The 25,700-nt window shown below is 42.4% G+C and overlaps 1 protein-coding gene across 5 annotated transcripts in view; it reads left to right on the forward strand.

Moving 5' to 3' along the window:
* Atrnl1 (attractin like 1) overlaps positions 1–25,700 on the forward strand; it is a 540,797-nt gene that overhangs the window by 211,196 nt on the left and 303,901 nt on the right. Inside the window, exon 27 of one of the 5 annotated variants that reach the window (XM_039095277.2) lies at positions 1,376–18,434. The exons of the other annotated variants lie outside the window; for them this stretch is intronic. Within the exon in view, the coding sequence (XP_038951205.1) occupies positions 1,376–1,522 (147 nt within the window). The 3' untranslated portion in view covers positions 1,523–18,434. Of the gene's footprint in view, positions 1–1,375; positions 18,435–25,700 lie in introns of those variants that run through there. 5 annotated transcript variants of the gene reach the window in all.

Below are 25,700 nucleotides of genomic sequence, written 5' to 3' on the forward strand. Positions count from 1 at the left end.
CTGTGCATATATATACACATGCCCTGTGCACACATATGCCTCTGTACTATACTTTGATCATGTTTACCCTCTTTGTGATCCTTTCCACCTCCCTTCTTTCTTTCCTTCATTGCCCTCTTTTCTCCCAAAAATTTCTCTTCTTAATCATTTGTTTTTAAATCTAAATTCCATACATGGGAGAAAACATGTGATACTTTCTCTCTGAGTCTGGGTTATTTTACTTAATGTCATAATCTGTTCTATTTATTTGTCTTGAAAGATGATGCACTTTTTTATCTCTGAATCCGTACAGTCCTTTCTGTAGGAGGATGGGGGTTGGGCCATCTACCATTGCCAGACCTGACGTGCAGTCCCATGCGTGAACTAGCAACACCTGGGAATCCATCACAAGACTTGTGTGATATCACGGCAGTCAGAATCTCCTGTTGGACTGCTGTTGTGAATCAATCACTAGCATTTTAGGGAAGTACTAACAAAATAATAATTATGGGGGAAAATAGATCTCTATGAGTTGTGACGGTATTGGGAACCATGATTAATTTACGATAAAATTAAAATATATATTATAACATTAAAATGCATGTGAAGATAAATGTATTTATAATATAAAATCCACTATCTAATTTATGCCAGTGATATCAGGCGATTGTGTAAATTGTCACTACTCATATAAAATTGGAGACATTTTAAATGATGTCTATTTAAATAACTGTTTAAAAATCAATTACACTTGAGTGTTAACGTCGGTCAGAAAGTCTTGAGCATGTTTCCCAAGGACTTGCTGGATCAATGCGGGCTAACGTCCTGTTTATTCATAGTGCTTTGTAATTATATTGTTGCTTTCCCATTGGATTCTCATTTGTTTAATGAGAAAACATATTGGATTGACTATATTTCATTATCTGATCTTCGGACAGTAATTGTGTAAGAGTGCTGGTCCTCACAAGCTGGCCTTAGTCTCTCATCATGCAGAAATCACTCTCAAATGCTTTCATTTCCTGCCTTCCGTTATTATTTCTGTTAGGGCCTCAACTCTGCAGACAAACTTCAGGTTATGATTAAATGTGATGCTAACTGTGAATGTTTAGAATTAAATATCTCTCCCTCTCTCCCTCTCTCTCTCTCTCTCTCTCTATATATATATAGAGAGAGAGAGAGAGATATATAGAGAGAGAGAGTGTGTGTGTATATATATATATTTATAGCCTGCACCTCTTTCAAGTATGCAGTTAATGCTGCTATATATGTGTGTGTGTATGTATATTTTTCACATGTGTGTATGTATATCTGTATGTATTTTCCCCAGTGTCTTTTAGAATAAAAAGAATGATGTCACATCAGTTACTGGTAACCTCTGAAGCTGTTGTCCTTTCAGAGGGAAGATCTGGAGCTCGAGGTCTTTAACTGTCTTCTCCGGCAGCCACCCTGGGAACAGATCATCTCCATTGCTGCCATTTGCCGTGTTCTGTGGGAAATTGAATCACATCTGACCCAGCTTGGGCTGCAGCCTTGTGGGATTTAATATGGATGTTCACACTAGCATCTCGAGGCTGAGGTTCATCCTGTAGCACCCTCTGTGCCCCCAAAGAGTGAGTACGAAGTCCCACGAGTTAGACTGAAAGTTTGACTCCACCGACCTTAAGAATAAGTCTGAATTGTCAAGAATCAGATTGTTAAGTGATTGCAGTCATTTCCTGCCACAAAAATCAAACCCAGAGTGCTCCTTTCGGGCAGAGGAGGGGCTCACTTCACAAGGACACACCCCAGGCTCGTTGGTCTCAATGAGCAGCAGGCTCCTGTTTTCAGCCCTCTCCCCCACACCCCGTTATCCTCATCTTGAAGAGATTGTTGCTTTCCTCGCTTGCTCTGCCTGCTTCCACCTGTTTGTGTGACAGTGCCTCCCTTGCTGTATAAAGTCCGGTTCTGCTAGTGTTCTCCCTCATCTTGGTTCCAAATTTGTCGTTTGTCAAATCAGTCTGTAATTTAAGAACAGCATATGCTGTCCCGTGGGAGTGGAGCTCAGGGACAGCTGAGCCTGTGAAATAGCACAGTCCAGTGCGGTCTGCCGTGGCATAGATGACCATTCACCTTCTTCTCGTGTACAAAACACAACTATAGCCCATCCTGAAGGGGGAGCAAGTGAGAAGGGCACAGCAGCTGGGACATGTGCCTATCACCACCTGAAGAATGTCAGATGTTTCTGTCAGGAGGCAGTGAGCCTCTCTGGGAGCAAATCTCTTCTTCCTGGCCCTTGCTCTGAACTTAGCAAAGTTTTCATCTCCAGATCGTACACGGTTTATTTTTAGAGGCGTGCGTGTGGGGCGTGGGGGCACTGTAGAATCTGCTTCCATTTAAGTCTAGGGATTTCTTCTGAAACTGTGGAGTGTTCTAGATGCCAGTATGGTTGTTAACTTAAAAATACAGATGAATGGACAGTCAGACAGATACACGTATGGCGTTGTCCTGAATTTGAGATCTGTGTTGTTCTGAGAGAGTTTACAGATTTCTGTCACTTCTCTGGACCCAGCTCCCCTTCATGAAACAGTGGGATACAGCCGATGAGATCTTAGATCCTAGATCTCCCCGCTCTAAGGCGGGGTTGTAGATAATAGAGGGAAGCTTTCACGGTGCCTCTCCTCCACTCTGGGTCTTGGGAGTGGTGTTCTTGCTTCAGGATGTGAACACAGAGTGTTTGAGGGGAGTAGAAACGTCTCTCATCAACACATTGGAGCAAAAATGACTGAGGTGTCTAAACTGTCTTGAATATTTCTTCCCTTAACTTCCAATATTTACTTGCTATTCAATAATCGTCTGATATTGCTAATATTTTGTCAGTAAGCCCTGACCATGCAGAACTATAGAGACAGTGTTCTCTCCTGACATGGAGAAGCTTTTCCCAGATCTTCTGCCTGTAAAGTTATGTTTTGATTACTGTCTTTGGAACTGCCTCTCAAAATGGAATTCACGCAGTTTTGCCTGCACCTCTTTCAAGTGTGCAGTTAATGCTGCTGCCCACCCGAGTTCCAGGTTCCTCTCACCTGCCTCTAGAGTCTCCTCTCTGGACACTGCGCTTGCCCTGACTCTGGGCACTTTTGGTTTGCATCTTTCGCCTGACATGTATGTTCAGCATTCACCAAAAGCTCCAGGCAGCCAGTCTTCAAACAGTATGAGAGCCATTCTGAAGTAAGAACTTTGGAACGTAGCTGCCTTTCTGTTTGCTTCTGAGTGCCGTCAGCCAGGTGTCCCAGCTCATGGTTCCTGTCAGGAAGTGACAGTAACCAGCATTGATCTGTGTGTCTGTCCTCTCTCCTAGATATGTTGATTTAGCTAGCTCTCTAGTTAAGGATATCTTGAGCCCATCATTTGATACCTTATCCTGAGACATTTAGCTAAGTGGTTTGGAAGGGCAACTTAATTTACTGACTACATCAAAAGTTGTGTGGACTCAGGGAGGTTTTCTCTTCCATCCCTTCCACCCAGGAAGGGCGGCTCCCCTCTGAGCTCAGGTACCTGTCTGCCGTTTTCAGCAGCAACAGCTGGCTTGACTGGCACCACATTTCCAGACCTCTTAATTACAGCCTGTTTCATGTAGTTAGCTTATATGCATAAATTACAGATTCACCGACCTTTCCTGTTGGATAACAAGGTCCTAATGACACCCACTCCTTAGACGTGAAGCTGACAGGGACCTTAAGTGTAGCTGTACCAGCTGTAGCATCAACTCTGACATCTAATAGAAGCCACATGTGTTATGTGGCCGACAGACTGGCTGTTACTGTTGTAAAGGTTTTCTCTCTGGAAAGCTTCTATCGCAGGAGCAGCCACCACCTGAGAAGGCATGCTTCAGAAGCTCAGGACTAGTTGGAGTCAAGCCATTAGCTGCCGAGGCTCCTGTCAGCTCCTGACCTAGAGCACATCTCCAGATATTCCATGGGCCAAACAAAGAATGGGTCAAGCCTGAGGTCTGTGCAGAGAAGAGATTTCCTAGACCCATTCACAGAGGAGTCTTTATGACAAAGACTATCCCAGAGAAAAAGACTTAAAAGGCAGTGGACAACTCACTCTTAGGAAAACGAGAGATGGTGGGATGACTACATAGTTATTTAACTGTTTCTGAGAAACCCGGTGTGGCTTACGATCACGTTCACTGGTTTGTAAGACAAACATTTCCCTTCACAGGAGGGAATTAAAGGTATTTAGATGTGAGTCGGTGTGTGGAGAGTACAACTCAAAATGGCTGATTACTGGGAATATGAGAAGACAATCTTTTTAAAATTTATTTGGCTTCTGAATTAAATAGTATGATTTCACTTTCTAAAGCAGTTTGAGACCCATTAAGAAACATTAGCGCACTAGCCTTTTAGAATATTAGAAATCCTTGAATGGGTGCCAATGTATAAATTTCATTGAGTGGAGTTTGTTTTAAGACACATAATTTCATTTTATCCCAAAGAACTTAAAAAGTCAAGTGACTCTAAGCCCTAAGTTTACAGTGTTTATCGTAGTGTTACACTGGTACGCACTGACAAAGAAACTAATTTTACTTAAAAATTAATACATACATATGGGCCAACACGATCTACTTTTGAAATTTACAGGGAGAAGCTGTACCTGACTGCTCTGCAGAGCACTGTGTTCTGTGTGTGTCACACATTGTTTCGTAGCTCATCTTTCTCAGCCAGGACACCATTTAAAATATTCTTGCCAGTTTTCAAAACACGGTATCATTAATCACAGTCACCGTGGTGCACAGTGGTTCAGTTGCACTGTTCCTTACTATCCGACTGACTGAACTCTGCAGTCTTACAGCCCCACTCTTGGTCACTATGATTCTTTCCCCTGCTTTTGTGACTTCTCTTCTATCATTCCGTCCCTTCTCAGCCTTCCTGTGACTTCACTTAGCCTATTGCCATCCCGGTCCATCTTTGTTGTCACAAATGACAGAATTTCCTTTTTATGATGCTGAGTAGTGTGTGTGCGCGCGCATTTGTGTGTGTGTGTGTGTGTGTGTGTGTTCATGTGTGTATGTGTTCATGTGTGTGTGTGCATGCATTTGCATGTGAATGTGCCTGTGCCTATGTATATGTGTGCATGTGTGCTTGAGTGTGTGTGCATGCATTTGCATGTGCATGTGTGCTTGAGTATGTGTGTGCATGCATTTGCATGTGCATGTGTGCTTGAGTGTGTGTGTGCATGCATTTGCATGTGCAGGTGTGCTTGAGTGTGTGTGTGCATGTATGCATGTGTGCATGTCTGTGTGCGTGTATGTGTGTGTGTGTGTTTGTGTGTGTGTGTCACTTGCACTCATGTGTGATTTTCATTACCCATTCATCTATCTATGGATACTTTGACTCCCTGTGTCAGCTGTTGTTAATTTTGCTGCAGAGGGCACAGAGCACAGACGTCTCTTTGTATCATTCCCTTCATATTTGTATCCAGAAGCATCATTGCTGGGTCATATGGTGGTTATATTTTTAATTCTTTGAGATTCCTCTTTGCTCTCTCCTATAATGACTATCGTGATTTGCAAATGTACAGTACTTTTCTGTTTTCAACATCCTCGCCAACACTTGCTGAGTTATGGAACATATCTGTTAACCCCATGTCTGTGGAATTAACATAGACTATCTATGCTGCCCTAAGGGACCCACAGATGCAGTGCAAATCCCTAGTAAACAAAACTCTAAATTCATATTCAAGGTTTGAAAGTGGCCTTGGGACTCAGGAGCTGGATGGAGAAAATGGAGTAATCCACAGGAATCATGGTAATTTCCAAAAGCACCCACAAAGTCAGTGTAGTCGGAACAGTACGGTGGGGCTGGGAGGAGTCCTGAGTTCACAGTGTGTTCATTAGGTGAACATGGGGCCCTGGGGTTGGATTTCCAGAAGCCACACAGAAAGCTGAGCATTGTGGGATCACAGTGCTCAATCCAGCCAGAACAGAGAGCTGCAGGTTCAGGAGAGACACTGTCAAACGGGAATAAGATAGGTCATGACAGAGGAAGCTATCGTGGCTGACCTCTGGTTTCCACACACAATATCTGTTATCCTGATTAAACTGTTTAAAGAGACTGTGGCCTTGCACAATGGAGGACAGAGAGTGCCATCTCAGAAGCCTCTGCACATCACTGTAGCTTTGGTTCCTTGATTCTTCAGTCCAGATTGGCCAGTGACCATTAGGTGACGTCAGTCTCAATCTTTCATGGCTGTGTGTCCTTTTTTGGCAGCACATGTTGGTTGGCTAGAGAACACTGAATAGTAGAGATGCTGCGCTTCTATATGCTGACCCATGTCATTTTGTCAGACCAAAAAGTCATCACCGATCTGGCAGCGAAGGTCTTAAATATTGGAAAGCTTCGAATTCACAGTGTACAGCAGACTGATAACCACAGTGTGAATTTGATTGGAAACTTCCATTGTCTTCGATTGTTTTACTGTTTAACTTATGAAGCACTGCGTCTGGTGGCTTTCCTCTATGTTGTCATGTACTATTTCCTCGTCTCTCCCCGTCCATGGCCCTCTCTGTCCCTCTGCCTCCCTTCCTTACCCCAGACAATCCTTATTTCCCCATCATTAAGTCACATTTATTCTATTTTCCTCCCAGCATTCACTTCTCATGTCCCTACGCACACACACACAATTAAATCAAGATTCTATACATAGGCCATATATTGTTTTTCTGTGTTAGACTTAAATCTACTTACGGATTTCAAAGTCAAGCCATTTTACTCTTAATTCACTGATTGTGCTCTCTCTCTCTCTCTCATGTGTGTGTGTGTGTGTGTGTGTGTGTGTGTGTGTGTGTCCACGCATACGTGCACACTTCTCATTCTTTGTATCCATTCATTAAAGTTCCGTTTCCCGGTTCGCTGGCCTAGAGCTCGCTGGGCTGACCTGGAGCTCGCTGGGTGTAGAGCAGTTCTGTTTCTGGTTCTCATCATATGGGGAGCTCCTGTACTGACAGCACAGCCGCTTTTCCTGATGGCCACGGCGGTGACTAGCAGTGCGCTCCTTCTCCATGCCCATGTTTCTTCTCTTAGTTTTTGAAGCTGGGTTGAAATAGAATCCCAACAGAATTTTTCTTAGCTTTTGTCCGTTGGTTAGGGTGTAAAACACTTACTCAAGTATTAATTGATTCTTTGTATGCCTTCATTTGAGAACTGTGTGCTCTGTTCATTAGCCCAACTATTGACTGGATGATAGGATTTTTCTTGTTTCTCTGGTTATGTATAGTCAATATTAATCACATCTCACATCTGATGAATAGTTGGTGCAGATGTGTTCTCATTGTGTAATCTTTCTGTTCACCCTGGTGATTGTTTACTTTGCTGCGCAGAACATTTCAAGTTCATGTAGTCCTATGTCAATTCTTGTGATCATTTCCTGTGTCGTTGGAATCCTTTGTTTGACTCTATGGGGAAATGTCACACTCTTCCAAAATAGTTGTTTTTATGTATTCAAGAACACTGATATTTTCCCACCCACAACACATAGTAAGGTCAGTACCATTCTGTTTTCATTTACAGAAGATCTGTCTGTCTGTCTGTCTGTCTGTCTGCCCGTCCGTCCGTCCGTCCGTCCATCCACCCATCCATCCATCCATCCATCCATCCATCCATCCATCTATCCATCCATCCATCCACCCATCCATCCATTATTTGTATGTATGTGAGCTTCTGTAATTATGTGACAGGTCTGTGGAGGGCAGGAGAGGGCTTGGAACCAGAGTTGCAGGCAGTCGTTAGTTGTTAGTCACCATGTGCATGTGGAGAACCGAGCCTGGGTCCTCTGTAAGAGCAGGAAGTGCTCCTAGCCCCTGAGCTGCCATCTCTCCAGCTGCTGTGCAGGGTTTTCTTATGGCCAGTGTTTGTACAGTTGAGCTCACCACGAGCAGTCCATCTTGGTCCTTGGGAACTGAGCTGTGTTGTTGGTATTCCTCTCAACTCAGGGGTAGTGATTTGCTTTACTTTAGTAACAAACAAAACGTAATATTCTGAGGACCAGTTCTATTTGTGACCTTAGGATTATTTGAACTTGATAGCTGATAGCAGGAAGGCCTTAGAGCTATGTTTAACATGCATTGTCTTATTTGTACCTTTGTACTATAGTGGTCATGTATCCTCATTGTAATGCGACAGACAGTTTTGTGGCAGACAGTAGTTAGGGAGACACTGCCCTTCAGTGCGTGTGTGACGGCATCTGCAGACAGAACCGTGGTGGACGTTGTTTGTTAAGGTAATTAGCCTTTAATCTTGGCTGACTTTGGCCAAATCTTTGCTGCTTTGATGAGTTCTTCTCTTTTGTAAGTGAAATTTGAATGACATATTATTTTTTACTTCATTAGCAGGAAAATTACCTATATTATGGAAGGAAAAATGGAATGGGCAGAAGGAACTAAAAATATTTTTATCTGATTTTCTCATATTCCAGTGCAGTAAAAGTACTAAATTCATCTGCTAACATTGGTTGTTCTGGAATACATCGAAATGTAGTAGTGATGGCTTGAATCATCCCCTTTGTTAAGGTCCAGCATTGTGTTTCTCATAAGGATTTTCACACAAGCCTTTACTGAGAGGCAAAAGTTCAATGGCAGTTACACAAATGCGACTGCATATTTGACTCCGGGAATGTGCATTTTCTGCAGGGCCCTCACGGTGACAAGCACAGATGCCACGCAAACGTTAGCGGGGATGGCACACTTAATTTATTGCTACACTGAAAATGCGTGCCTTCCTGCTCAGTTTATCCAATCAAAAATAATTAAGAAGTATCCTTATCTGCTTTTCATTTTAAAGGTGGAGATGGATGTTACATTCCATTGAAAGTGAACTTTAAGTAATAAATTTCATAAACCCAACATTGAGTTTGGAAGTGCTTCTGGGGAAAATTTAATTTATAAGAAAGAAAACTCTTGGAATATGGTTATAGCGTTTCAAGCTTGAGCTCTGTGCTTGTAATTATTATGCAAATATTATTGCTTCTCCCAAAGACCTTTGTCATGAATTGCTTGGTAATGAAGCAAGGTTATTGAACACTGCTTTGTAATAGATGTTTCTATGATAGGACTATACATAAGACCTAAATATAAATTAGCGGCAGTAAATGACCAAAATATTGCATCCCACATACTTGCTTGTACGGTGCCAGTATTACAGATGCTACCTAAATGCCTTAAATCAGTTTATTTTTGTATTTTCTCGCCATGCTCGCCCTAATCAATCTGAAGCAATGCTTGTAGTCAGTTCTGTTCTTCAGCTGTCACCGAGATGGTGTCATAATGTTTAGTGGTTTGCTCTTTAACTGTCAGCGTTTGTTACAGTTCAGTGGCGCGTGATAAAATGCGAGGGACATTGTCTTCCTGTTAATGCATTAATGCCGTGATAATATTTCCCGATGACTTCTTGCTCAAGGTCAACGTAATGAGGTTCACTGGTATCTTTCAGAATTTGTTTATTAATCAACACATTTTCCACCAGGAGCATTTCCTCATGTTTATCACACACTTTAAACAATCCTAGTTCAAATGTGTTGATGTGAGAGGGTGGCATCGATGCTGAGTGTCTGCTTTTCTCAGAGCAATGCATTTCAGTTCACCTTCTGCGATGGACAAGACAGCCTCTGTCTATTAGTCCTTCCACCATTGGCTGTGAAAATGTAACAGTAAAATTCTAGGTTTCTGTGGCCTGTTTTAACCATCCTTCTGCTTATGAACGATGACTAGGTAAGAATAACCAAGCTTGTCGTTTCCGCCGACGATTCAGCGTCCTTCTCCTAGTCGTAAGATGCTTTGGTGTTCACAGGCTGCCTCTGCCACATGCTCACTTCCACCCTGATTCCCGCTCTATGTGGGACCCTTGGGGGCCTCATTCCAGAAGAGCCTGACTGTGGTAATTGAAGAAGGCACTGGGGGAACTTCCCTCTAGAAGACTCGAATGCCGGCTCTTGGTTAACTGTGTTTCACGTTGACTGAAATCCCAAAGAGTGGCCATTCCCAAAGAATGTGGTGTCAAACAATGACGTTCCTGTTACTGCGGTCAATGGTCATGGTCCCTGCTTTAGTCAGCGTTAGCAACAGTCTGGCTGTCACTTTATCATAGGTCATTTCTGGCTCCCCTCTTCATCCACATATGCAAATTTTCATCTCCTGCCTCCAGAAATAGTCACTAGGATAAGAGGCCATTGTCCCCATTACCCCGAATAGTGCTCGCATGCAGAAATCTGTATGAAAAAGTCTTTTGTTGGTTGAACACCAAACAATATCTGCTGTAGGTTTAGCAGGAACGTTCTGCACAGTCATAGACTGCATGACATCGTGGCCTTCATTGTTCCCACAGCAGTTTCAGATTTGAAAGGTTGGTAATTTATGATGCAGATCACACTGAGCAAACTTACTTTTCTAGCACTCTTAAATCCTGTATTATTAATTTTGCTATGTACAACAGTTATCTTCTGATGTTTGAAGCTGTTGCTTTCTAGTGAGTCCCCAGGAATATAGCAGAAATCTGAACCCTTGTGTTAAGAAATTTTTCCCAACTAGTAGCACGAAGGATTAACTTGAAAATAATATCTGAATGATGAAATCCTGTTTTAGAATCTCAAGTCGAAATACCTCCACAGGAAAGTGCGAGGAAATTTACTTATTGCCCATTTCCTTCCACACTTGTGACAAGAGAGTGAGATAACCATGCGTACCAGTTAGCATCGTCAACACCATGATGACCACGTGTACTAGGTAACATGTAAACAACATAATTACCATGTGTACTCATTAGCAAGTATGATAACCATGCATACTAGTTAGCATTAATTATCAACAACATGATAACTATGTGTACTAGTTAGCATTAATTGTCAACAACATGGTAATCATGTGTACTAGTTAGCATTAACTGTGATAACCATGTAAAATAGTTAGCCTTAATTGTTATCTTGGTGCCATCTAGAATCACCATTTAGGCTGTTAAAGAATTTACTTTTACTTATGTGCATGTCTGTGTTGACTGCTTGTATGTCTGTGTACCACTTGTCTGCTTAGTGCTAAAGCAAGAAGAGGGGTCAGGATTCCCTGGAGTTTGAATTACAGATGGTTGTGAGCTAACGTGTGAGTGCTGGGAACTGAGTCTGGATCCTCTGGAAGAATAGCCAGTTCTCGTAATCACCAAATTATCTTTCCAGTCCTTAGAACTACCTTTTTCTCATTTGAGTAATTGTTTTTATCAGGTTGACTGAATATTTCGTGGAGGATTGTGTTAATTTCAGTAGGAAGGCCCAGTCTACTGTGGGCTGCATCATTTCCTGAGCGGGCGGTCCTGGGCCTTGTAAGCCTAATACTGTGATCACCAGAGTGGAGTTCAGCAGGCAAGGCTCCTCCATGGCCTCTGCTTCATTTCCTGCCCTGACTTCCCTCAGTGAAGAAGTGACCTGGAAGTCTAAGCCACATAACCCTCTAAGTTTCTTGTTGTCAGAGTGTGTTGTCACAGCAACCCAGAAGCAAACTAGAACATCATACAGTAATCGGCTAAACTATGTCCAGCGTTTTCAGAAATCACCAAAAGCTTCCAAGCATAGTTCCAGAAATTTAATTACAACGTGCGGTCAATGACTTGAATTACGATGTATAAGTAAATGTGTCTGTCATGTGAGACCATGTATCACTGTTAAGAATTTGCTGTAAATGTTAAATCTTTTGCCATTGTAGAAACTTAAGCTGTAACTAGCTTTAAATTCAAGAAAGTTTTCCAAATCAAACTTAAACTACACAACATTTGTTTTGTTTTTCTCTTTTGTTTCTTTTACTTTTCAGTTTCTACTTTTATTTTTAAGACTTAGTGGACTTAGAAGTTTATAAAATGAGTAGATAAATTTGGGAACAAATCAAACTTTTACTCATAGTTACTTAGGATTATTTTAAAATTTACTTCCGATCCTTTTAATAGTGTAAATTTATTATGTTTAACTACTTTTTAAATACATTAAGTCAAATTGTATACTTGAATGTTCTTAAGATATTGACACATGTTGTGGTTTGTGAAAATTCTGTTTTTAAAGAAGTGATATATGACTTTAGTAGGACAATGGAGGCACCAGTTCATTGAAGGCCACAGTCCATTCCTGGGCAGAGTGGGCCAGAGGTCTTCACTGTGGTGCACAGAAAGACATTGGATCTGTAGGAATCTTTATGTACAAAGCACTTGACTTGATGTTCTGAGCTGAGGTACCTTAGACTATAAAATGATGGTTAATATAGATATTTAAAAGGTGGCTAGATAAAATGTATATTTTATGAATCACGTCAGTAATCATGAAAATTAGTCCAGAGCTCATACTTTTAAAAGACCATTCATCATTTTTCGTTGTCCAGAGTTAGACACAGTACCTTCCGTTACTCCTGTTCACTGTGATCCTGCTTCTGTCCACTTTTTGGATCAGTGACCTAAACACAGAAATGAGTTGTATGCTGCGTAGTGAAAGTGAGGGGAAAAAAACCGCCATCTGTGTAAGACAGAAATAAACACTCACTCACCCTACGGCTGTGATCTAAGGGAGCAGATGGTGAGTTTTCCATAGGTAGGAAGACAATGAGTATCTTTAGAAGGTCTGTGACCACCTCTGAGCTTTATAATGGGAGCATGTGTTCACATTGTTCCTGTAAGAAGGGACTGAGCCACGAATATGAAATTATTAACAATGGAAATAAAATTACTTTCCTTTCCGTGTCCTGGATTCTATGACAAAGGCCATTAAATTAGACTGCTTCAGTCTTTCTTTACAAATGGTGAAGTGTATAAAATCATTATCCTCATTTAATAAGTGCAGTTTATAGAGCTTAAGTATCGGACACAGATGACGGGGCTCACAGAAAGAATGCAGAGCAGAGCAGAGGCCCGTGTAACAGAGGATGAGCTCTTGCTGCTCTCTGCCCTGTGCAGCCTTGCAGAGAAGCAGCCTGTCCTCTCGGAACAGTGTCCATGAACAGATGAAAGAAACCGACTTACGGATCTTTCCCTTGCTTGGTTAGAGTCACACTGAGGTAGTTTGTTCTTTGTGACTCTTGTGAAGGGTGTCCTTGCCCTAATTTCTTTCTCAGCCCGATTATCCTTTGAGGAGAGGAAGGTGACTGATTTGTTTGCATTAATTTTATACCCAGCCACTTGGCTGAAGCTGTTTATCAGGTTTAGGAGTTTTCTGGTGTAACTTTTGGGGTTCCTGAAGCACACTATCATATCATCTGCAAATAGTGATATCTTGACGTCTTCCTTTCCAATTCGCATCCCTTTGACCTCTTTTTGTTGTCTGATTGCTCTGGCTCAGACTTCAAGTACTACTTTGAATAGGTAGGGAGAGAGTGGGCAGCCTTGTCTAGTCCCTGATTTTAGTGGGATTGCTTCAGGTTCCTTCCATATAGTTTAATGTTGGCTACTGGTTTGCTGCATATTGCTTTTACTATGTTTAGGTATGGGCCTTGAATTCCTGATCTTTCCAAGACTTTTATCATGAAGAGGTGTTGAATTTTATCAAATGCTCTCTCAGCATCTAACAAGATGATCATGTGGTTTTATTCTTTGAGCTTGTTTATATAGTGGATTACATTGACGGATTTCCATATATTGAACCATCCCTACAACCCTGGGATGAAGCCTACTTGATCGTGATGGATGATTGTTTTGATGTGTTCTTGGATTTGGTTTGCAAGAATTTTATTGAGTAGTTTTTGCATGGATATTCTTGAGGGAAATTAGTCTGAAGTTCTCTTTCTTTGTAGGTCTTTGTGTGGTTTAGGTATAAGCGTAATTGTGGCTTCATAGAAGGAATTGGGTAGTGTTCCTTCTGTTTCTATTTTGTGGAATAGTTTGAAGAGTATTGGTAGTAGGTCTTTGATGGTCTGATAGAAGGTCCTGGGCATTTTTTGGTTGGGAGACTTTTAATGACTGCTTCTATTTCTTTATGGGTTATGGGACTGTTTAGATGGTTTATCTTAGAAGGTAGAACAAAATACTCACGGGAGGAAATACAGGGACAAAGAGTGGAGCAGGGTCTGAAGAAAAGGTCATCCAGAGACTGCCCCACCTGGAGATCCATCCAATATGCAGTCACCAAACCCAGTCACTATTGCTGATGCCAAGAAGTGCTTCCTGACAGGAGCCAGATATGAGTGTCTCTTGAGAGGCTCTGCCAGAGCCCTGCTGATACAGATGAGGATGCTTGTAGCCAATCATGGGACTGAGCAAGGGGAGGTGTTAGAGATACTCCCCATAGGGAGAACAACAGTATTGACCAACCAGACACCCTGGAGATCCCAGGGCCTAAACCACTAACCAAAGAGTACACATGGAGGGACCCATGGCTCCAGCCACATATGTAGCAGAGGATGGCCTTGTCTGGCTCATTAGGAGGAGAAGCCCTTGGTCCTGTGAAGGCTCATTTCCCCAGGGCATTGAGGTGGGACTGGTTGGATGGGAGTGGGAGCATCTTTATAGAAGCAGGGGGAGGGAGGTAGGAGATGGGGGAAAGGGATAACATTTGAAATATAAATATATAAAATATCCAATAAAAGTTTTGAAAAGAATATAACTGAGTTATGACTTAACTCTATAGTCAGGTCCTCAGCACCACCAAGAGCTTCGTTTTCTCCACATAGGTTTATTTCTATGGAAATGAACCACAGCCACATTTTCTTCTGAGAATTCCATAAACTGTTTTTTTTTTTTCCCTGAGCTGAGGACCGAACCTAGGGCCTTGCGCTTGCTAGACAAGCGCTCTACCACTGAGCTAAATCCCCAACCCATAACCTGTTATTTGTAGTGAGTTACAGTTTTATCTTTATCAGTAAACAATATTTTATTGATTACTCTCCAAGTAAGTGGTAAGAAGAACATGGGGACTGGGTACCAGCTTTTCTGTCCTCAAACTTCAATCATGCTAATTTATTGGTGTCATATTTGTCTTCTCATTTGGGAACTATGGGACAGACAGAACACACCTGAATTGTGGTTCACAGCAAATAAAAACCACAACCAACAACACAACAACAACCGGGTACCCAAGGAAAGGAGACCAGCAGATGTAATCTCACCAGCAACTTTCACTAAAGATTTCATGCCAACGTCAAACTTTTTCACAAAAGTTAAGCTCGGTGTCTTTAATTTGCTTCAGATACTTGTGAATGTTTCCAGACAATAGCAGCCCTTTGAATAAGCAAAAGTCACTGAGGAAAGAAAACAAATACAAACTTTAAACTTTGTTGAAGTTTGCAATTGTGACGATGCATTAGACACATTTACAGTTTAAAATGCATATTCTCTTCAGCCCACACAGTTAATTTAAAATAATTTTATACATGTGCCTCTTCATACAAAAAGATAAAGGAGAGCTTAGTGAAGTGGAACTGAGTGGCTTGGACATGTGTTTGCGTCTACAGCAGTGTCTAATCATCCGTGACATTGCGCTCTTAAGTGAGACAGGTAAGGGACTGAGGAGGAAGAAGGTCTGTAGACTGCAGCCTCGTTTGATGCTGCAGTTCTCAACTGTGAGTATCATTCAAGAGCGATAAATTATACGGTTCATTGGGAAATAAAATTTTACTTCACATATCTCAGGTCATTCAGATTCTGTTTCATGTGTCATGTTTCTGACACTGTCAGCACACAATATCACAATATTTTACGGTAAACAAAGGCAGATGCATTTGAAGTTCTATGTAGATTTGCTGTTTGTATATCCTTTCGGGAGTATGTAATTCTTATTGTTAATACACACTCACAAAGGAGCCCTTGTCTCTGAGTAGTTTATTCTCTCAGATTAATGTACAGATAGAAGAAGTATTACATTTAAAGCACCCGTGAGTATTGCAATAGCAGAGTCACATGATAGATGGCATTAAGGCTGTCAGTTGTCATGGAACGCTTATAGGCAGAAAGGTTATTATGTTCAAGGTTATTTACCAGTATCTGGGAGGGATTTTTTTGATATTACATAATTTTTAAGTCATTTTCAACAATGTACAGACTTTCTTACTAGTATAGGCTATTTATCAAAGCTTACTACCTGTGTCTTAGGAAAGATACTGTATATATTTAAATGTTTCTTTACTCATTAAAGAGCAAAATTTAGAGTGTACATTAATTTCGGAGGAGAAGGAGAAGTAGAACAGGCCCTGTTAAGATAGCCTTCTGTGAAGGCAATGCAGTACCCAGAGGATTTACCTTTCTGTGAGGAGTGGACTGTCTTTCCTTATTTTCTGTTTATGTCAGCTTTACTTCAAGATCGAATGTTGCAGGATATTTGATCAGACCATGAACCCCGAGATTGTGTTGTTTACTGGAAAAACCTGCTTCTAATTGCGGTGTGGCTCAGCTTAGCACACGCCTTTAATCCCAAACAATGAAGGTAACGTTAGTTTGTGGAAGGAAGCATCCATGTTTAAAGTAATGTCTAATTGAGTGGCAGACAAAGTGATGAATCAGAGATAGATTTGACAGGGCAGGACAGGCCCAACTCTGCTGAGAAGAGAGAGGACAGGGGACATAGCTGAGGGGCAGTGCAGAGAGAGGAAAAAGTGAGGTAGTTTTGCTGGTCAGTTTTACAGAGACAGGCTGTGGAGCGAGACAAGCCAGACACAGGTGAAGACAGAATGAGCCAGAGAGTGAGAGTCCGTCAGCTTGCAGAGGCGTTTGAGCCAGAACAGCTGGGTTGAACCAGCCAATGAGAGATCAGAGAGATCTAGAAAGGGCTGAGTTTATTTAGCAGTAATTCTCAGAAACTGAAAATATTCCAGGCTTAGAGTCGATTGTGTTGTGCTTCAGGCATCTCCACACAAACCATAGGCGCATTGATCTCAGTTAAACAGGAATAGTTTATTGAACACACCCCCCAAGACTGATTGATCAGGAACACAGAAAAGGACTAGGGGCCGAGTCTGTTCTTGGGGCAGGCTTTGTATAGGAAAAGCCAAGTACGGAAGTCCAGAGGGCAAAGGGGAGTCAGTATTACCTTTTAGCTAACTAGACAAGGTATTACCAGCAAACCTGTGAGCTGGTGGGGGATAGACGAATGGACCGGGGAATTTCCATGCACTGAGAAAACAGAGCATGTGTAACACAACCACTGACATATGACCTTTAGAAGAGCTCTTCAGTCTCCACTATGGATAGTTACTTCTGGGAAGCGAAGTCTGAGAACCTGAACTTCACCTTATGAGTAAGATGGAGACTGAACATGAAATGAGCACACTATGCTCATGTTAAAAGTGGGCACACTACGCTTGTGTTAAAAGTGGGCACACTATGCTCGTGTTAAAAGTGGGCACACTACGCTCGTGTTAAAAGTGGGCACACTACGCTCGTGTTAAAAGTGGGCACACTACGCTCGTGTTAAAAGTGGGCACACTATGCTCGTGTTAAAAGTGGGTACACTACGCTCGTGTTAAAAGTGGGCACACTATGCTCGTGTTAAAAGTGGGTACACTACGCCTGTGTTAAAAGTGGGTACATATGCTCGTGTTAAAAGTGGGTACACTACGCTCGTGTTAAAAGTGGGTACACTATGCTCGCGTTAAAAGTGGGCACTCTACGCTCGTGTTAAAAGTGGGTACACTACGCTCGTGTTAAAAGTGGGTACACTATGCTCGTGCTAAAAGTGGGCACACTAAGCTCGTGTTAAAAGTGGGTACACTACGCTCGTGTTAAAAGTGGGCACACTACGCTCGTGTTAAAAGTGGGTACACTACGCTCGTGTTAAAAGTGGGTACACTACGCTCATGTTAAAAGTGGGTACACTACGCTCGTGTTAAAAGTGGGCACACTACGCTCGTGTTAAAAGTGGGTACACTACGCTCGTGTTAAAAGTGGGTACACTACGCTCGTGTTAAAAGTGGGTACACTACGCTCGTGTTAAAAGTGGGCACACTACGCTCGTGTTAAAAGTGGGTACACTACGCTCGTGTTAAAAGTGGGTATACTATGCTCGTGTTAAAAGTGGGTACACTACGCTCGTGTTAAAAGTGGGTACACTACGCTCGTGTTAAAAGTGGGTACACTATGCTCGTGTTAAAAGTGGGTACACTACACTTGTGTTAAAAGTGGATACACTATGCTTGTGTTAAAAGTGGATACACTATGCTTGTGTTAAAAGTGGGTCACTATGCTCATGTTAGAAGTGGTCACACTACGCTCGTGTTAAAAGTGGGTACACTACGCTCGTGTTAAAAGTGGGTACACTATGCTCGTGTTAAAAGTGTGTACACTACACTTGTGTTAAAAGTGGATACACTATGCTTGTGTTAAAAGTGGATACACTATGCTTGTGTTAAAAGTGGGTATACTATGCTCGTGTTAAAAGTGGGTACACTACGCTTGTGTTAAAAGGAGCAGGCCCCAACCTTGTACAGAGGCTGGAAGCCTCCAGGACTAGGCCTAGGTAGGCAGACGAGACAGGAAGCCGTGAGACAACAACTGAATCGGCAAAGAAAAGATACTTTTACAGTCAAGTGGCTCCTCAGTCCTTGGACCATTGGTGAGCACAGACATCATAGTGGAGATATGTGGCTGAGGAGACCGCTCACCTAAGGATAAGTAGGCAAAGAGAGAGAAGTCAGGATGGCCGTGTAGAGCCGGCACTTGGTAACCCAAGGGCCTGCTGTGAGGCCCATGTCTCAAAGGTTTCCTACTTCCCTGTAGTAAATTTCACTGTATTTCTAATATCCATGCTGAACAGTTACGTATAGGGACTGCTCAGAAGCCACAGACAGGGCTCCCCAACGCTGCTGCTGCATTTAGCATTGTAGCAATGATTTCATTTCTCTCATTAAAGCCTCAGAGGGAAATAAAGAACGGATAAGCACTAGAACACACATTGGAAAGATAAAACGCCACTGGGCTGGGAAGGACTTCTGGATACCAAACAGTTACTGTAAGATAACTAAAGCTTGCCTAAAATGTCAGATAATTCACTTAGATAACATTGTATAAAGCAGGAATTACAGGGATGGAAAGAGATTGTTGCTTTTCTGCGGAATCAGGGGAGGTTGTGGCCATGGAGGTTCTGTGCAAGGGGACGTTGTGAGGTGACAAATCAGTATGAAAACTATAAATGTATTGTCTGTGGGCTAACATTAATAAACTATGAGCTGAGCAGTGGCGATACACGCCTTTAATCCCAGCACTCAGAAGCAGAGGCACTCGGATCTCTGAGTTCAAGCTCAGTCAGATCTACAGAGTGAATGAGTTCCAGGATAGCCAGGACTACACAGAGACCCTGTAAAGTATGTAGACAGAGAAAATAAACTATGCATAAAATTCATAAACAGGAAAGGAACATTAAAAGTCTCCTTGAATACTTTTAAATTAAAATTAAGTGCCTAAATTTAGAAATATTTTAAATGTTATAGGTAATGTATTGGACAGCAATTCTGTGTACAGATCGGGAGACAGAAATACACTTTTAAATTTAGATTTTAATGTAGAAATCCATGTAAGTTTACATTTAAAACTCACTCTCACGACCTCTGTGATGCAGTTTATGATTAAAGTGTACTTGCATGCTCGTAGAGAAAGCCAATCAGAACGGTCGATCTGACGAATAAATTCCAACAAAGGACAGAGCAGGAGCTCTGACGCCACACTTAAAGGTGTGCTGAACAGAGTCTCTGCGAAGCGCTGGGGCCTCGGACTGCAGAGCAAGGTGAATTAGACTTTTTCTTTTTCAGTGAAATACTGACTAGAAAATAGACAATACCATTGAGCATAACAAACATCTGTCACCTCCCACAGGGAGCACAAAGGCGACTCTTCTCAGCCATTGGAAACGTCGCTTCTCCTGGACTAACCACTGAGAGCATCCTCTCACTTTCAGGGGGCTGGAGGGGACATAGGTAGAGCATCCCAGCAGGAGTGCCCCTCTGCTGCAGGCAGCATCTCTCCTGAGAGCATCTTCTGCATCTGCTGCACGGTTAGCTTCCCTGCCAGCCCTTAGATCCTTCACCCAAGGCTGAGGTTCTCTCCATCCCAACCGCCCTTCCCTAAACAATGATTTCAATCAACCTCACCCATGGGGAGCAGTGGTGTTTGCTAACATGTCAAGCAAATTCTCAGCCAGTGAAAACTGGAATACTGATGCATTCATATAAAAATAAAATAGAATGTATTACAAGTGTATTAAGTGATAAAGGCAGAAACCCGTTACTTGTAATGTAAATCTTTAGTAGATGAATACAGCAAATCTGAATTTTAACTTCCCAGTATCATAGCTTTGCATCATCCGATGCCAAAAAATTAAAATAAATAAACATATTTCTCCCAGGGCGTGAGAGGACAGAATTCAAAACTTACTAAAGAACTAAATGATTTCACAGGCAACCAATCACTATGACTTATGAGATACATGGAATCCTAGTCCAAAATAAAAGGAACATACATTTACAAAGGTGTTTTCATTTTTTGAGAATTTCAAATACTATACCCAGAATCCTCCCTGTAACTGCTCCCCAAATCACCAAAGCTGTGCCCTGTTCTTGTTTTTAAATGACCCGTGGGCTATACTGTGCATCTCTCTACAGTGAGAGGCCACGTCCTGGACTTAGGTTGACCTTCCAGGAGCCACATTCTTTAAAACTTACTATTTGTCTCACAGAACCATCAACTGCCATTTAGTGGCAGAGACCAAGAAACTCTGGCAGCCATGGAGCATGAAAACTTCCGTGCACATGGCAGTAGTTATGAGAACTTTAACAACTGCAGTCAAACTGTCTCAGAACGCTTTTAGGGATCAGTTTCACACAGACTACTTTGTTTCTCTAATGAAAAACAGAAATCTAATTGAAAATGCCAGGAATTAGGGGGATAAAAGCTTAAAAGCCGGTGCAAACCTCATCTCACAGAACAGAAACTGAGCTAGAAAATTTAAAGTACTTGGGTTGAATGATAGCGGAATGTGACTGATCCAGGCTGCCAGCCCATGGGAAGAATGACACATGAGAAGAACACGTAGGGTTGAAAGTGCCACACGTGAGCTGTGGGTTGTGAGCTGAACAGCTACGGCAATGAAGTCGGGAAGGAAAACAACAGGAACCTGGAGAGCGCAGAGAAGACACTGAAATTAACAAAAGGCGATGGAAGCCGTTGATGGGAACGAGTGACGCAGATCTCACGCTTGGGCTCTGAATGAGTCAGAAGAGGGTGGCACCAATGACCCACACTAAGTACGAAGGTGACAATGTTGTGTATCGTCCTAATCCCCAATACAGAAACAACATGTAGAGTCATGTGCAGCTGTAGGAGGAGAATCTTGTATTCTGGGCTAGCCTTGGATACACAGAAAGTCTGTTCTTTGTATGATACTGTCTACAGAGTGATGCATCTCAGCAGGGCTAGCATACACACTAGGCCCAGTGTGGTGTTTGGTGTGCCGCCTACAGAAGGGCTCTGAATGTTTTTAGGAGTTCACAAAAAGTATTTAAATAGTCACGATAAACGTGTAATACACAGAAAACATTGCATCTGCTTTTTATGTAAGAATGTTATAAAATACAATCTTTGGCGTGTCCCTAGCTGAATTTCTTTTACATGTAAACACACACACACGCACATACACACACACACACACACACACACACACGGGGCAGGGCGGGGCAGACAGAGACATAGACAGAGACAGGAACACAGAGAGAAAGAGATTTGAAAGAAAGTTTTTAGGGATGAAGTTTTTTAAGAAAGGAAAGGGTCCCCTAAAGTATATATCCTTGTATCTTTCAGTGTATAAAAGTAAAAATAATAAAAAAGTACACCAAGCCATATTATAGTGGTTTTGTAAGAATATGGAGATGTCTAGTATGTTTTCTAGCTACATCTTTACATATTTTAAGGTTCGTTTTCTCTCTCTCTCTCTCTCTCTCTCTCTCTCTCTCTCTCTCTCTCTCTCCCCCCCCCCCGTGTTTATGTGTTTATGTGTGTGTGTGTGTGTGTGTGTATGTTTGAGCACGTTGTGTGCTTGTATGTGGTGACGTGTACCAAGGTACACACAGGGAGGTCAGAGGTCACCTGTGAGGTGTTGATTCTTCTTCTGCCGTGTAAATTTTCTTTGTATAGAACTCCAGTCTTCTTATTTCTGCTACTCTGTATCTCGAGCCACCGGAAGCTGGAGTTTTTCTGCGATTTGGCTAGCCGACACGTAAGCTGTGTCAAGTCTCTCATCCTCCATGTGTTTTCCTAGCACATGGCCTACAGTGCACGTCTGCACATGAAGCATAGCCATCATCAGTATCCGCTGACTGTGACTGAGGTGACGCAGAGTGATGGTGGCATGTGTGACCTGTGAAGATGAGATGGATTGCTTTCCTGTCCCGTGTCTTCTGTGATTGGGGAGGAGGGGATTGTATATAATCAGCCTGTATGAATTGCTCAACAGACAGAGAAGCACAGATCCGTTTGAACGTCAGCTGTTCTGGTAATTATTCTACTTAGAATTAACAGGAATTTGGCTCAAATAATTTATTTTTGGGCCTCTGTATTGCTTAAACATCTGCCTGTGAATTAGCTTTTATAACGTTCCAATATGCTCTTGTCCGTGTTTTGCATATTTGGTTCTGATGGAATAATGAGGGAAAAAAACCAGAACTTTCTCTGAGTAGTCCTGTAATGTTGGATGCTTCCCCAGAACTGGCAGCAAATTAAATTATTTAAAGTTTTTTTTTTAACAAATTGGCTTATCTTATTCAAATCTGATATTGTCAATAGCTTTCTTCATTTTTCTGAGTATGCAAACATTTTCTCAGAGTATACCAACCAAATTAAATCCAACTTGAGGCAAGGATAAGTGAATCCTCACGGGGAAAGAAAGTATTCTGACTTATTTACATAGGTGAATATGTTACAAAATGTTCTTTTCTCTAACTCAGCTTGCAACACGATTTTTCTGTCAGATATGAACGTGGTGATCCATCCTGTGGCCCTCAACTGGTAGCCACTCTCTTACACAGAAATACTTAAAATCCTGGCCTTTCTCCATTACCGATTGTAAAATCCCCCTGTGTGTTAGTTAGGGTTTTACTGCTGTGAGCAGACACCATGACCAAGGCAACTCTTATAAGGACAATATTTAATTGGGGCTGGCTTATAGGTCAGAGGTTCAGTCCATTATCATCAAGGAGGGAACATGGCAGCATCCAGGCAGGCATGGTGCAGGAGGAGCTGAGAGTTCTACATCTTCATATGAAGACTTCTAGCGGAAGACTGGCTTCCAGGCAGCTAGGATGAGAGTCTTAAAGCCCACACCCACAGTGACACACCTACTCCAACAAGTCCACACCTTCTAACAGTGCCACTCCCTGGACCGAGCATCTACAAACAGCACACCCTGTTCTGTTCTTTATTAAGTCTTTCCTTCATACAACCTCCCATTGCATGGGTCGATGATGGAGATAACAGAGTAGACACTTTTGGAGCAAATATTTGAATGTGTGTGTATGTTTGTGTGGACATACTGTGTTTGTACATTTATATTCTAGAAAATAATCTGACAGTAATATCTGAAGCACTCGTAGCCCTTTCACCCTTCCTGTCTGAGGCCTCCTTACCTCCTCCATCTGAGGTGCTCTCATTCGCCCCCCCAGGCATTCTTACCCTCCCCCATCTGAGGCATTCTTATCCTCCCTGCCCCCCCCACTGTTACCCCACCCCTCTCTGAGTCACTCTTACCCCCCTCCTGTCTGACCCACTCTTATACTTCTCCCCAACCCTCATCTGAGGTATTCTTACCAAGATCCATGATCCCTCCCCCCATCTGAGGCACTCTTACCCCCCCTCTGAGGCACTCTTACTCCACCCCCTCTGAGGCACTCTTACCCCACCCCCTCTGAAGCACTCATCCCTCCCCTTCCCTTTTCTGAGACAGATTGATTTGCTGTGAACTTCAACTTTTGTTTCATTCTCAGAACACAAGGAGTGACTTTAGGTATTGTGAACTTTTGAAGATATTTTGCATCTCAGGGTGCTTCTGAGGGAATACATGTCCTTTCTGTCTGGGTGGAATGCTCTGCAGACATTTGTAAAGCACTCTGAATGTCTGATCTGACATCATTTTTCTGCTTGCTTAACTATCTATTTACTTTCGTTCAGACAACCTGTCTATAGAGAATGTGGGGTTTGGACCTCACCTACTAGTTAGTACTGGGTTGCTGTTAATCCTGTTTATATCCAGTCACAGATCTCATGAAATGGCCCTGAATTCCATGCGTTTGTATGTTTGTCATTGTAATAGGTTCTCACATAGCTCTTCCTAGTTTTGGTTTGAAGCCTTAGGTGTCAGGCAGTAAGATGCTAACGCCTGCTTGCTTCCTGGTCGAATCTCAATAGAGTTTCCTTGTCCATTTTTTTTTTTTAACTGTAAGGTCATGCCTGTCTTTAAATATAAGATGTGTTTCTCATAGCCCACAGATTGATTTTGTTTTGAGATCCACTCATTCAGCCTGTGTCTTCGATTAGAGAGTGGAGGACATTTGTATTTAATGTCATTACTGAACCGTGCTGGCTGCTGGCTCCTTTGACTGGGAACAGCAGTGTGGAAGTGTAAGCTGAATAAACCCTTTTTAAAAAAGAAGTATGCTTGTTGGCCACGGTCAGCACGTTGATTTTGGCTTTGTGTTCTCAGAGGTGCTTTTGCTTTAACATTACAGTCCCATCTTTCCTTTTACAGTAGGCTCTCAGGCTCACTCTCTCTCAGGCTCACTCTCTCTCAGGCTCACTCTCTCTTCCGCCTGGACTCTCACTTCCTGAACTTTCTGTGGCTCGGTTTGCTGGATTTTGTTGTTGTTTTGGGGGGATTTTTTTGGTGTATGCCATGGAAAGTTGTTTTCTTTTCCTCATTCAGTTACGGTGAGTAGTTCTACTGAGCACCTCAGTGCAGGCTGGCCATCAGAGTCTCTACCACGTGGAAGGCATCCCTCGGGCTCCTTCGGCTCCCAGAATTCCGCTGGGAAGTCAGCTTCATCCTGATGGGATTCTCTTTATGTTATGTGATTTTTTTCCTTGCAGCTTTCACTAAACTTTCTAACTGTAATATGCTGTGGGGACTTTTCTTTCTGCTCTTGAGGAAGGTCTTTGCTTGGTTAGGGGAAGCTCTCTTCTGTGATCTTGCTAAAGATCTCTCTGATCTCTGCCATTGGCCTGGAATTCTTCCCCCTTCTCTGCCCTGAATTCAAACATTTAGTTCTTTTCATAGCGTCCCACACTCCCCTCATGGGCCTTCCCACTATTTTTCATTATTATTATTATTATTTTATTATTATTATTATTTCTCACATCTATTGCTTGTTTGGTTTAGATTCTCTACTTTACCCCGAGCCCTGACTTCTCTCTCCTGTTTAATTGTCTGTGTACACAGACTCCCGTGAGTGTGGCAGTTGTCTGTGCACACAGACTCCCGTGAGTGTGGCAGTTGTCTGTGTACACAGACTCCCGTGAGTGTGGCAGTTGTCTGTGCACACAGACTCCCGTGAGTGTGGCAGTTGTCTGTGTACACAGACTCCTGTGAGTGTGGTAGCTGTGCCGTTGGGTTTTCAACTCCATCTTCCCCTCAGCGTTGAGTCTCCTCAGTTCCTGGTCGTCTTTGTCGTTTCCATCAACTTCCCACATGCGTCTCCTCAGTCATCACCCTGGCTTCAGTTCTCACTCATTCATCTCCTCTTCAGGTCTTCCCTGAGCTTCTGAATT

Source organism: Rattus norvegicus, chromosome 1 (genome assembly GCF_036323735.1).
Source record: "Rattus norvegicus strain BN/NHsdMcwi chromosome 1, GRCr8, whole genome shotgun sequence".
In the NCBI taxonomy this organism is placed as follows: Eukaryota; Metazoa; Chordata; class Mammalia; order Rodentia; family Muridae; genus Rattus; species Rattus norvegicus.